Source organism: Nerophis ophidion, linkage group LG12 (genome assembly GCF_033978795.1).
Source record: "Nerophis ophidion isolate RoL-2023_Sa linkage group LG12, RoL_Noph_v1.0, whole genome shotgun sequence".
Lineage (NCBI taxonomy): Eukaryota > Metazoa > Chordata > Actinopteri > Syngnathiformes > Syngnathidae > Nerophis > Nerophis ophidion.
This window is the reverse complement of record NC_084622.1, coordinates 41269263-41281829: the sequence shown is the minus strand read 5'-3', so window position 1 is coordinate 41281829 and position 12567 is coordinate 41269263. Positions and strand designations below refer to the sequence as shown.

At 39.0% G+C, this 12567-nt stretch overlaps 1 protein-coding gene across 6 annotated transcripts in view; it reads left to right on the top strand.

The window, feature by feature from the left end:
• LOC133563446 (excitatory amino acid transporter 2-like) overlaps positions 1–11204 on the top strand; it is a 94275-nt gene extending 83071 nt beyond the window's left edge. For 5 of the 6 annotated variants that reach the window (XM_061917573.1, XM_061917574.1, XM_061917575.1 and 2 more), the window contains 3 exons: positions 537–671; positions 3485–3731; positions 7150–11204. In XM_061917573.1, coding sequence (XP_061773557.1) covers positions 537–671; positions 3485–3731; positions 7150–7221 — 454 coding nt within the window. In that variant the 3' untranslated portion in view covers positions 7222–11204. The remainder of the gene's footprint in view (positions 1–536; positions 672–3484; positions 3732–7149) is intronic. The other variant, XM_061917576.1, reaches the window with a different exon arrangement.
• Positions 11205–12567: the final 1363 nt, after the last annotated feature.

The window sequence follows — 12567 nt, the reverse complement described above, 5'->3', positions numbered from 1 at the left end:
GAAATGTTGGGTTATCTAAAATCAGGTATACAGGGAAAAAAATCCACATAAAAATACTGCATTTGTTATTACAGGAAATTATTTTACACAGCAGTTATGTTAGTCTACAATCAAACAAGGTTTGAACAGAATCGGGTACGGAGCAAGGCAAACCAAGCAAATCCAACTACAGAATATGAACTATTGACAGATATTCACAGAAACAAGCTGGAAGATGAAATTAAACCCCAAACTATAAAATTATACGTGACACAAACGGATCGGAGCAACCACATTTCCACTGTAACTGGTATTGGATCAACAGCTCGAGTCAAGGCTGGGTCACCTTTCATGATCGTATTCTTCAATGGGCCATCTCGTCTCTCGTAGGCGAGAGACACTTATGTATGTGGTCAAGCACCCACTCTGGTGCCTTGCAGCTTATACACTTCACACAAGGACATACTGAGAATTCACGTGTGGTTCAAATCAGCAGATCTCGAGATACCGATAACCTTTGATCATGAGTCGTACTCATTTTTACTTTCTCCATCTAGTCTCACAGCTACACTCGCCAGTGTTGGAGCTGCCAGTATTCCCAGTGCCGGACTGGTGACCATGCTGTTGATCCTGACTGCTGTGGGGCTGCCAACCCAGGACATCAGTCTGCTGGTTGCTGTTGACTGGCTGCTGTGAGTTTCACTTTCAGTTCTGTGAGTGGTGTTTAACAGACAAGTCATGAACGAACATTAAATGGTTTGTTTAAAACACAACTTGAAAATCAAATCTACTGTAAAAAAAAACAAAAAACAGCAGTTAATCCACACCAATGGTGTAATCTACTAAAGTTTTGCGTATATTAAAGAAAAGCTTGATCGACTTAGCTTGTGCAGAGAGCATTGCGTCTCTTGAATTAGTACACTAGAGAGCAGAACCCATTTAAAGTGTCTGTCTTCATGTATTTGTAAAAAAAACATTCTGATTATCAGAACATCCACACTACTGGGAGGATGAGATGCAAATATAGTCATTTAGCACTGGCAATGTGATTGATCAAGACTAAATCTGTTCTGCGGCCGCTGATTTGCCTCTATATTTGAAAGGGTTATACTTGTATAGCGCTTTTCTACCTCCAAGGTACTCGAAGCGCTTTGACATTATTTCCACATTTACCCATTCACAAACACATTCACACACTGATGGTGGGAGCTGCCATGCAAGGCCATAACCAAGACCGATCAGGAGCAGGGGTGAAGTGTCTTGCTCAAGGACACAAGGGACGTGACGAGGTTGGTAGAAGGTGGGGATTGAACCAGGAACCCTCATTTTGCTGGCACGTCCACTCTCCTAACTGCGCCACGCCGTCCCCGGTGCGTAACCGTTAGCACGGTTATGCACAAATGGGGGTAAGACAAGAGGCGATTGTGCTGCAAAGATGACTTGAGGGGCTGATTAAAACACATCAAGTTGATGCGTTTTAGTATGTGCCAACATTTGTTTTTTTACATACGTGAGTTATTATTATACAATATATCAGCTACATGAGATAACTATTTTACGTGAATTTTCTTGTGTCTGGATCATTTCAGAAGCACAATCACAACACCGGCGCCTTCCAGAGCACTAAAATACATTTGGTTGTCTATATCGCACGTCTATATCACCCAGAAAATGTGGTTCATATCATGTTTGTGTGCTGCATGTTCAACAACATAATGAAACAGCACAGTTTGGATCGTTGGAGTATAGCAGGGGTAGGGAACCTATGGCTCGCGAGCCAGATGTGGCTCTTTTGATGACTGCATCTGGCTCTCGGATAAATCTTAGCTGACATTGCTTAGTACGATAAGTAATGAATGATTCCACTTGTAATCACAGTGTTAAAAATAATGTTCAAAATATAAAACATTCTCATGCATTTTTAATCCATCCATCTGTTTTCTACCGCACCCGTTCAAGAATTTGCGTTAATGGTAAGAAGTTGTTTATTTATTCTTGGTTAGTGTGGGGCTTGCCCTCCTGGGCTTTGTCAGACCACCAAGGACCAACATGAGAGCCTGTTTCAGAGTTACAATATTGTTTTATTTTTCAATAAGTCTCTCAGTTGCTTTCCAGCAATTGTATTTTTCTCTTTTGTTTTCGCTCGCGCTCTGGCTCCAGCCCCAACCCCGTCTCTCCTCCTGGCTGCTGCTTATAACAGAGCGACAGGTGATTAGATAACAAGGCCCAGGTGGGCCATCTACGCACCTGTCGCTGATTTCGAGGCCGGTCCTGGCACACCCCAGTTCGCTGCAGGTCAGCAGGCCACACCCCCTCCACAGTTAGCTCGAGAATAACAATGTTATTACAAAGAATAAGAGACCTATTATACTCTACAAATGTTGGTCTTACTTAAAAAATGCACGCGTTTAGTTTTGTTCAGTGTAAAAAAAAAATATCATATGGCTCTTACGGAAATACATTTTAAAATATTTGGCTTTTTGGCTCTTTCAACCAAAAAGGTTCCCGACCCCTGGAGTATATGGTGTCTTGAATGTGAAGTGTCTCCATGGTGACAAAGTCCTCATTTAGATGATGTCTGCACCACATTTGCACTTTGTTATCAATTGTATATGCTGTCTTGGTAATCAGCCACAACACGCCCACTATTGTACATGCAAGCAGTTGGTGTTTGGATCTTAGTGGATCAAGCCCCAGGTAGGATTATCCTTTCTTTTTTTTTCTCCACAACTGTATGAAATCAATATTACAGCATTAACTTCTGGGTGAGTAGTCAGTGGTATCAATCATCGAGGTTCGGCGGGTGACCAGAGCGAATTCAGTACCCAATTATTTTAGGTGTTTGACTCAATAGAATCCAGTTTTCCACTCACTACCTAGGGCTTGTGTTTTTTCTTATTTTTTTTTCCCATTTTGTGCATTTTGCTGTTTGTCCTCCAAAATGAGGGTGAGTCCATAACACGCTAATAATAAGATTCTGTGAGCGCTTTTGATTAACTGTGAACTTTTTCATTGGTCCACCGTGACCCATTTGGCAATTTCATTGTTCTTATCTGATGGGGGGAACACTTATTTGCAGCATGTAAACTTGTGAACCAGGGAAAATCCACAAATATGCCACTGCATTATAATAAATGCAGGTGTTTGTAAATTACGCTATTATATATGAACAACATTGCTACTTACATTAATACATAATAAGGTGTTTTCTGTCAATGTTTTATTTTTTTCAATGCATTTGCCAACTACGATGTATTAAAAAACGCAGAAGTAACACATTTGCAGACAATTACTATTTGATAAACGTTTTTATTTAACCAGCAAGGGAACAGCCTTCTAGAGTTGCTTGACTATGCTTCAATTCTCGTTATACTCATTAATTCCCCCCCATTGAGTCCTAACTCTGTATTAAATATATATTACACCCTGGAAATGACATTTCTATTGCTTCCACAGTTAATAAAGTAACTGCTTCTTTATATATTCCGAATTTCTTTCTTTCCAGGGACCGGTTCAGGACCTCTGTGAATGTGGTTGGAGACTCGTACGGTGCAGGCATCGTGTACCACATGTCCAAGGCGGAGCTTGACGAGCTGGACGCGCAGGCGGCTAAATCGGACGACATCGAAATGATGACGAAGACCCCGTCTTATTACGACGACATGAAGAACCACCACGAAAACAATTCCAACCAGTGCGTCTTAACGCCTACCGCAAATGCTAACCCTTCTGTTGTAGTAGATGAATGCAAGGTACAATTAATGCTTACAGATCTAGAGACTAGTATTTAATCACCTTTGCAGTCGCCCGCTCACCCTGCTTGACCCTTTCACACTAACTCGATGGGAATGAGGCATGAGCTCAATGCATGTTTGTCATTCTTCTGGAAAAGCAGCTTTTGTGTTTACATGAAAGGCACACATTCTAATGGACGGAACTTAGGGACACATTTGAGCTTTTTTTTTTTTCAGCTTCATCTGATGTCTAGAACGCAGGCTTGCAAGATAATCCTCATTACACCGTACAGTAGTGCAAATGGGAATTATTCCAATCGATCAAAATTCTACTGTACCTGTCCATTTATGTCCTAATAAGTCCTCTAATTTGTCTCAGTTACTGCAGACATTTTTTTTTCCTGGGTTCACTCTCTCATGTGCTCTGCTGGTCGCCTAATTATAGCTTATTTGAATTATTAACAGATTTCCAATGGGTCACCTTTTGCAGCAATTTAAAATCCAAAGATGGAGAGTGCTGCAGATAATTAGCGGCTCATCTTTTTCCCAGGACACACAAAGCACATTTCCACACGGGGGGATTGGTCTTTTTGACAGAAAAAGATTGTGCCGTGTATAAACAAACACACGTACGTTGTATGCATTCACGGTTCCATGACAATATGCATGCATGTTCCGTGATACACGCGTACACACCATCCATTTTTTAAAGGAAGGAATGTGTTGCTTGGTAACACTGGCACATGCAATCTGTTCAGTGGTAAGTTACAGCCACCTTTTTAAGGCTCCATTTATCAGCAGGCACATGCATATTAATGCGGCACAAAGGCTTGCTATTTCCGGTTTAACTATTGCTTTGGAATGCCTGCACAATAGCCTCAACATAACAATGTATTCATTCAGTAGTTTGTATCATTTTTTGTGTCATGTTTTGCATGCAAACATGTTGTCGTTGTTTTTTTTGTTTTTTTTGTTTTGTTTTTAATAGATTTTCAGTTTTTGGTCATTGTAAATGTTTGGTCTGTTCCCAGGTCAATGACTACTCAAACGACTACTATAACATGTTCATCAGTGGTCCTCTTGGGGCTGCAGTATTTCACCATAGTGTTGCTCCTATTACTTTTCCAAAGTACAGTACATTACTGTGTTACATTTTTGCTATCTATTAGGGATGGAAATTTTACAAAAACCCATGATTCTTGGGGAGAAGATTCGATTCAGAATTGATTCTCGATTCAAACCAATATATTATTTGGTATAAAAATGATAATAAAAACTTTTCAAAAAAGGTGACATGTTAAAAAAAAAAAATGCTCGTCTAGGCTGCAGATGGCCCAAAAAAAAAAAAAAAAATTAAAATTGATTCTTAATTTTTTTTTGGGGGGGGGTTGATTCTATAAAATTGTCAATCGATTCAGAATTGTTGTAAATAAGAATTCAGATTCAAATATAAGTAGATTTTTTAAGCATCCCTACTATTTATTATTATTATTAATACATTACAATATAAAAATATATCAAAACTACTGCCCCCAAACATGAAAGCAGCATTTTTTTGTTAATAATCCATTTCGAAAGGTTCAACCATAAATACATAACTAAAAGCATTTTCGTTTTTTTCAGAAAAAAGTTAGTCCGGATTAATCAATTAAAAAGGAATTAACCTGTTCAAGACACCAAAAAATATTGCCATTAATATTTTGCAGAGAATAATTTTGTGCTGTCAAATTGATATTTTTTTTTAAATCAGATTAATCACACTTTTGTAATTTGAATAATCACAATTAATCGCAGTAAACTATTTTTATCCACAATTACAAATTAACTTTAAAACCAACCACATTTATGTTTGACACAAATGCAAATGAATGTTTTCACCGTGTCCTTGGTAGAAGAGTTTCATTGTTATGCAGTTGTACATTTTGGACAGGATTATTTTTCAATACTTACCTGAATGCAAATTTCCTCAAATTTGTAAACATTTTTTATTTATAGTTGTGTCTGGGTTTATTTCAATGGGGAAAATTGCTGGCAACCTGATCACTGACCGTACACCAACCTGCGCCGCATTTCAAGTAACTAGGTAAAGGAGCAGCATGTGCACTTAAAATAAACTGTGATTATTCTGCATTTACACTTGATTAACGTGATCATAACGCATTAAGCCCGAGAATAATTATAGTTTCAAATGCAGAAAACAATACAGAGTATAAGAAAAATACAAGAATAACGACGGAAAAAGGTAGATAAACATTTTGCATTATTTGCACCTTCAATGAATACTTTTTTTTGGCAAAGACGGTGATGACGTTTAATTGATAAGGGCGGTTGGGGGTTTAAGACAAGCGGACGCCACTTTTGTATTTTGCTCCGAGTTCTTTCTCAAATCCAATACTGCTTTTCACCTTCTTAATCAGAGAACAAGCTCGCACTCACAACTTTTTGTGGCCCTATGGTGGATTGTTTTGCAGGTGTGCTATAATTTCGCATCGGAAATGCAATTATCTGAAAAGTAGTGCATACCAAAGACGAGGTTTGACAATACATTATATAATTATTGCAGTTCCCTGAATTTGGCTGGTATATTTTGTTGCAATGTCATAATAGCAGTTGAACCTTAGAGGGTATGTAAATAACTAGTTTTATTGTACAATTTTTAAAATCCTTAAACCTTCATTTAATGTGCAGAACAGGCAATTCTAGGTAATATCAGAAAGTTTTTCATTATGATTTGGGTTTAAAATATCTTTTTTTCTTTTATTATTTATTTTAATTTGTTTTTAGAATGTCCAAAACAAGCTACTAAACAAAGATGGATGTTCGACTTAGCAACTATTTATTATTTTAAAAATAAAATAAAAATACTACACTGCACCATGTATTTAATCCCAAAAGTGTAATGTTCAGACATTTCATATAATTAACTTAATTGCAACATGAAAGTATAAAAATACCTTGACCACTGCAATAACAATAACTTAACGGTGTTAACAAGTGGCGACATGTCAAACTTGTATTGCGTCTTTTTTCACTGTTAGAATAAGCTAAACGCCAACGAAAAAGGAAAAACCCACGCAGCCACGAGTTAATATTTTGACTGTTACTGAATTAAAGAACGTTCAAGTATTGTTTATTATGATTTTAAAGCCATGATAATAAAACATTTAAAATTAGAAAATTATACCTTTTTAAATGGAAAAAATATATAAAATATAAAAGTCCACTGAAGTTAATTAGAATTGATTCAATTAAATCAAATTAACTGTCAATGAGCATTGGAAACCTGGGTGCAGAGTTCCCTGGATGAATGAAGGAACTCTAATGTAAAAAAAATATATGCGTATGTGTATACTGTATATATGTATGACATGTAGTTTATATTGTTGTGTTTTACTTTGAAATGTGCTGTTTAGATTCACCTGCTAACTGCTTGCAGGTAACCTCGGCCACAAACGGCTCTGCAGCGGAGTGCACGCTTGTTGAGGAGGAACCATGGAAACATGAATAATGGCAGCAAAGTGATCCCCCTGCCCCTGGGCTCCTCAAGCTTTCCTATATGGCGAAAAATAGGAGTGAATGGAAAAAAAAACAAAAAAAAAAACGTCACGTGAACAGACCTACTAATTGTTTATTATGTAGTCTAGTTTTCATTTTTATTAGTCCCTTTAAGATGTTTTTGTAACTGTTTCTCTGACTGATATATCTACAGTATACCACTAATTCACTTAACCGTGAAATGATAACAGCACAATTATGTCCTTAATAGCAGACTCTTGCACAACACACTTCAAGACTGAGGGAGGGAAGGAAAAGAACAAAACAAACCTTACTACACACTACTGCTAGCAATAGATTCCACTTCTGCTTTTCTACTAAGCACAAACCTCAAAGCGTCTCAGAGGAATGGGGATTTAATGGAGGTTGTCATGGCGACCGCTTCCTTCCTTTTCTTCCTTTCTTTGTAGTACCATCACAAGCACACCTGCCAACATCCGCGCTTCATTCTCGGCATGCACCTGGCTACATTTCACCTAATATTACCCAGAATTCCTGGGGAAGCCACAAATTGAGTCATGCCGAGCCTCACATGAGAATATTCACGATGGAACATTTAAGCACAATGTGTTCTTGTTTCGTTTACTTTACCCTCGAAAAAGGGAAAATTTTCTCCTGTGTTCGACCTCTGTGTGTGTCGGTGTGTGAACGTGTGAGTGTGAGTGTGTGTTCGGAGAGTCGGTAACACGAACAAGTGAGTTACTGGGACCAAACAGGCAGGTAAAATAAAGTCTCCAACCTGCCACATTTACACAAATACAATCAGTTTTTTTCTGCAAAGTCTCAATATTTACAAGAAAGCTTGTCACTGCCCACAATGATGCAACGTCAAGAGAAATGACACTAATCAAACCGACAGGTGTGATTCCATTATGGCACAATTGACTTGGCACAAAAATGTGATGCACTTATTTGCGCAGGGCCCCCACAATTCAAGAGGGCCCTGCTTTTCATGAAAAAGGCCTATCTAAAGTAGCAATCAGTATAAGACGGGGCGCTTCATATGAAATGTTACTGGAAACATATTCTTTAGCCTCTTCCTGCTCTGTCATTGAAAATAATATGGTGTCAAATTTAATCAGTTGTCTTCTGTGGCGCATAGTTTTAGTCAGGGTTGTGCAACTTTATGATAAATGTGTTGGTTGTGCTAACCATTTGTTTGCCATGAATTTGTACACAAATGAAATTCCAGTTATAAAAATCAAAAAAGAATAAAAATGGTTTGACATCAATGAAAACGTGTGAACAAAATACAATTAATGTATCCTTTGGGCCCCAGTTTAGCCTGTCAAGAATAGTTACTGGTATCTGATGCAGGCCTTTATGTTTACTCCTTGGCAAGGAACTAATGTTCACAACAGACCTAACTTGTACATCCTCAGCACAACACTACGAATATTTGATGAAAAAAAAAATATATGACTTTTGGTACGCACCAGCACAAAAAAAGAGCAAATGTTTACAACATCCAGGGATTGTGGACTTATGTGCATCAGCTAAAGGTTACTACTTTAAGTTCTGATGGGACTCAGATTGGAGTATAAAGTTAGCACCATTTGGCTGCCGGCTGGTATTTTTAACAAGCACAAACACAGACGGATTACGGATATTTATACTCATTTTTTGGAAGAGTCTCGTTTCGCCACGTGTACAAAAGCAAACATTGCCTATTTTCAGCCGCCAGAGCTCAAGACTGTTTCTACAAACCCTAGATGCTGCAGCTGTGCGCCCATATCCAAGGATCTACTCATAGCACAGGGAACACATTCTCTTGACAATAACAATAAAATAAATAATAATAATAATAGTAAAACACACTCCTTTAGTACAAACTACGACACAAATGGACCAGTCCGAATGAGTGATTCCTGTGTCTTCGTATCCTTGTCTCTTCACTTGTGTTTGACGACGACTTGGCCTTGACGATGTTTGCGCGGGCGAGAATGGAACATAAACGTGGAGTGCAGCTCTCAAAGCGCGCACTCGGTCTTCGTAACTAAGTGACACGCGCGCGGTCATTTATCGAAGGTTGCCGAAGAGCACGGTCCTGGCCATCAGGACCATGGACAGCATCATGATGAGAGTTCCAACTCACTATTTTTAAAAAGCATGAGTAAAATGAAACAAAACTTTTTTTTTTTTTTTTTTTGCACCACTATCTTAAAAAAAAGCATGATATTTGAAGTGCCTCCTTGCACTTTTGTGTATATATTGTAGTCAACAGTATTTTGTTGTTATTTGATTTCATCTCTTTGTCCCTTCTGGGGATTGTTGAAATGGTATATAGACTATAGTTACATTTTAAATGTAATCCTCTAGGAAAAAAATGTATCATCTACTGTATGTCCCAAGTAGAATTAGCTTAGACAAACTGCAGGAAATTGTGTATTAAATTGCCTGTTTGCTCTTTTTTTTTTTTGTATTCTCTAATAATGGTTAACTAGCTGCTTTACTTCTCTTGTCACTCAACAATATACAGTATAAATATCTTCTTTTTTTTTTTTGTATCTAATGTAAGCCTTTTGAATGTTTGTTCAATGATGATCCGCAGTGTGCATTCATATCATTGTATATACATAAATATATAAATGTTCTGTTCCGTGGCAATATAAAATAGCCTAAAGCACAACAAACATTTGCATGGGGAGGGTTGGGGGGGGGGGGGGGGGGGCATTAAGATGATTGGGAACGAGAGACAGAGAGAGAAGGAAGAAGCCTTCCTGGTTTGTTGAACGTGACTTATGGGAAATGAGAGAAAGGTTTTTGAGAAGAAGGTACAAATTTGCCCTGTATGTAGGCTAGAGGGAAGGAACACATGTCATATTTACAAATACCACTTTTTAGTGTTGGGGAACGTACCTCAGGTGAATCATAATGTCTGTCCCCCGATGAAGATTTGCCTTCGCTCATATACGGCATCCTCCTGAGCGCCCGTGTCCTCTGCATTGGACATTTCCTATTTTGCATAGGCTGTTTTTTTTTTTCAGAATTGTGTAACTATGACAACAAGAATATAGCGAGGGGGGGGGGGGGGGGATGTCCACAGTAGTGGACGCTGGCGCTCAAGATGATATATGCACCATAACTTCCTGAGGGCAAGCGTCCGCTGCAGTGGACTTTCGAATTTCGCATAACAGACCTATTTGTCAGAAATCATAATATCAGAATCGGAAGTACTTTATTAATCCCCAAGGGGAAATTGAAAATATTCTGCAGTGGACATTTGTGTTTGCATTGTGTAACCTTGATGAAAGAAATGTAGTAAAACAAATGTCTACCGTAGAGGACGCTAGTTCTCAGGAGGATACAAGTATTTGACCTGGTGCTTGGATAGTAGCGTTATCTCCAGACTGCTCTTATCCGCGTTATGGCCACAAATGCAACATACAGTATAGATCCGGTATATGAGATACAGTGTACTCACAGTATATAACATACAGTATAAAGGTAGTGTATAATGTAACATACTGTACACATACAGTATAGACTCTGTCATGCCTTTCAACATACAACATATCCTGTAGTTTCCTGCCTTTACCCGCTTGCCTTTTTCCACATTCTACGCAATGCACAATATGCACAGAAACCCACCTGATATACGGAAACAATATTTGCAACAAGAGCCAGTAACTTTTGTCCTTTTCTATTGAAACGTGTCTTTTTATTTTTGAAAGCGACCCCCTGATAATAACCCACCTGTCGAGAAAAACTTGCCTTCCTGATCTTACTTTTCGAGGCCTTCCCTTCCTAGTGAAGCTTTTATCTCGCTCTGATTTCGATGTAAAGGCAGCAAGTACAGAGAAAAATATATAAGAAAATAAAAACACACAACTTCTTTCCTCGATGTTGAAAAGAATCTGTTTCTACATATCTAAATGTGCTGTACCTTTGGTGTACATATACAAATATCACTAATAAATGTTGATTCATAACTAACCTTGGTGGCTGTTTTCTTAACTTTGTTGTTTTGTTTTTCTTTCAAGCATTTGGGTCATAAAAAGACTGATTGTTTGGGACTGTTATTGTTACAATCGCACAGCAAAAATGTTTAACTACATCCATCCATTTTCTACCGCTTATTCCCTTTTGGGGTCGCGGGGGGGGCTGGCGCCCATCTCAGCTACAATCGGGAGGAAGGCGGGGCACACCCTGGACAAGTCGCCACCTCATCGCAGGGCCAACACAGATAGACATACAACATTCACACTCACATTCAAACACTAGGGCCAATTTAGTGTTGCCAATCAACCTATCCCCAGGTGCATGTTTTTGGAAGTGGGAGGAAGCCGGAGTACCCGGAGAGAACCCACGCATTCACGGGGAGAACATGCAAACTCCACACAGAAAGATCCCGAGCCTGGGATTGAACCCTGGACTGCAGGACCTTCGTATTGTGAGGCAGACGCACTAACCCCTCTGCCACCGTGAAGCCCTGTTTAACTACAAAAATCAGCAAAATATTTGTAACCAAAATAGGACCACCATAGACACCATCTAATGGGCATTTGCCTTTAAACAATGAAATGTACATTAATGATGTTATGAAAAATAAAATATACCAACATTCCTGAAAAATCAGCTAAATATTTTTTTTCAAAAATAAGACTTGCTATAATATATTTGTGACAGTTGCTTCCTGTCGTCGTGCGGGTTCAATGGACCACCCAGAAAGGACATGGCTTTTGAGCAGGTTTGACTTCTTTATTTTGCAATAAATCTTTGTACCAGGACGGATCCCATTTCAGCTTTCCTTTCCACTGCTCGCTCACGGTCCGCTCTTTCAGCCGCCGTCGTCGTCGTCCTCGTCTAGGGTTTGCTCTCTGTTGCTCTTCGATCGCTGCTGTGGACTCTCCTCCTTCTGCCCCGATCTCTCCTCCTTCTCCCCTTTTATACAGTGTGAGGAGGTATGTCAATTGTGTCCCGGTGTGCGAGCCACGAACCTGATCTCGGTCGTAGCCTCGCTCCCGGCACGCCCCGCCTCTCCGCTCGGTCATCGTCTCCACCTCCTCTCCGCCATCTGTCGGACCGTCAGCTCCGCCTTTCCACAATATTCCATTTAACACAATTACCTCTATGTAATGTGTGTTTTTGAAACAAATAAAATATACATTAATCAAACTAAGTACCGTAGCTTTTGGACTAAAAGGGGCACCTAAAATCCTTTCATTTTGTCAAAAATCGATTGTGTGACTTAATGTATGGAATAATTCTGGTTGTGCTTACTGACCTCGAAGCAATTTAAATTGGTACATGGTGTAATGACAAGTGTGACCAGTAGATGGTAGTCACAAATAAGAGA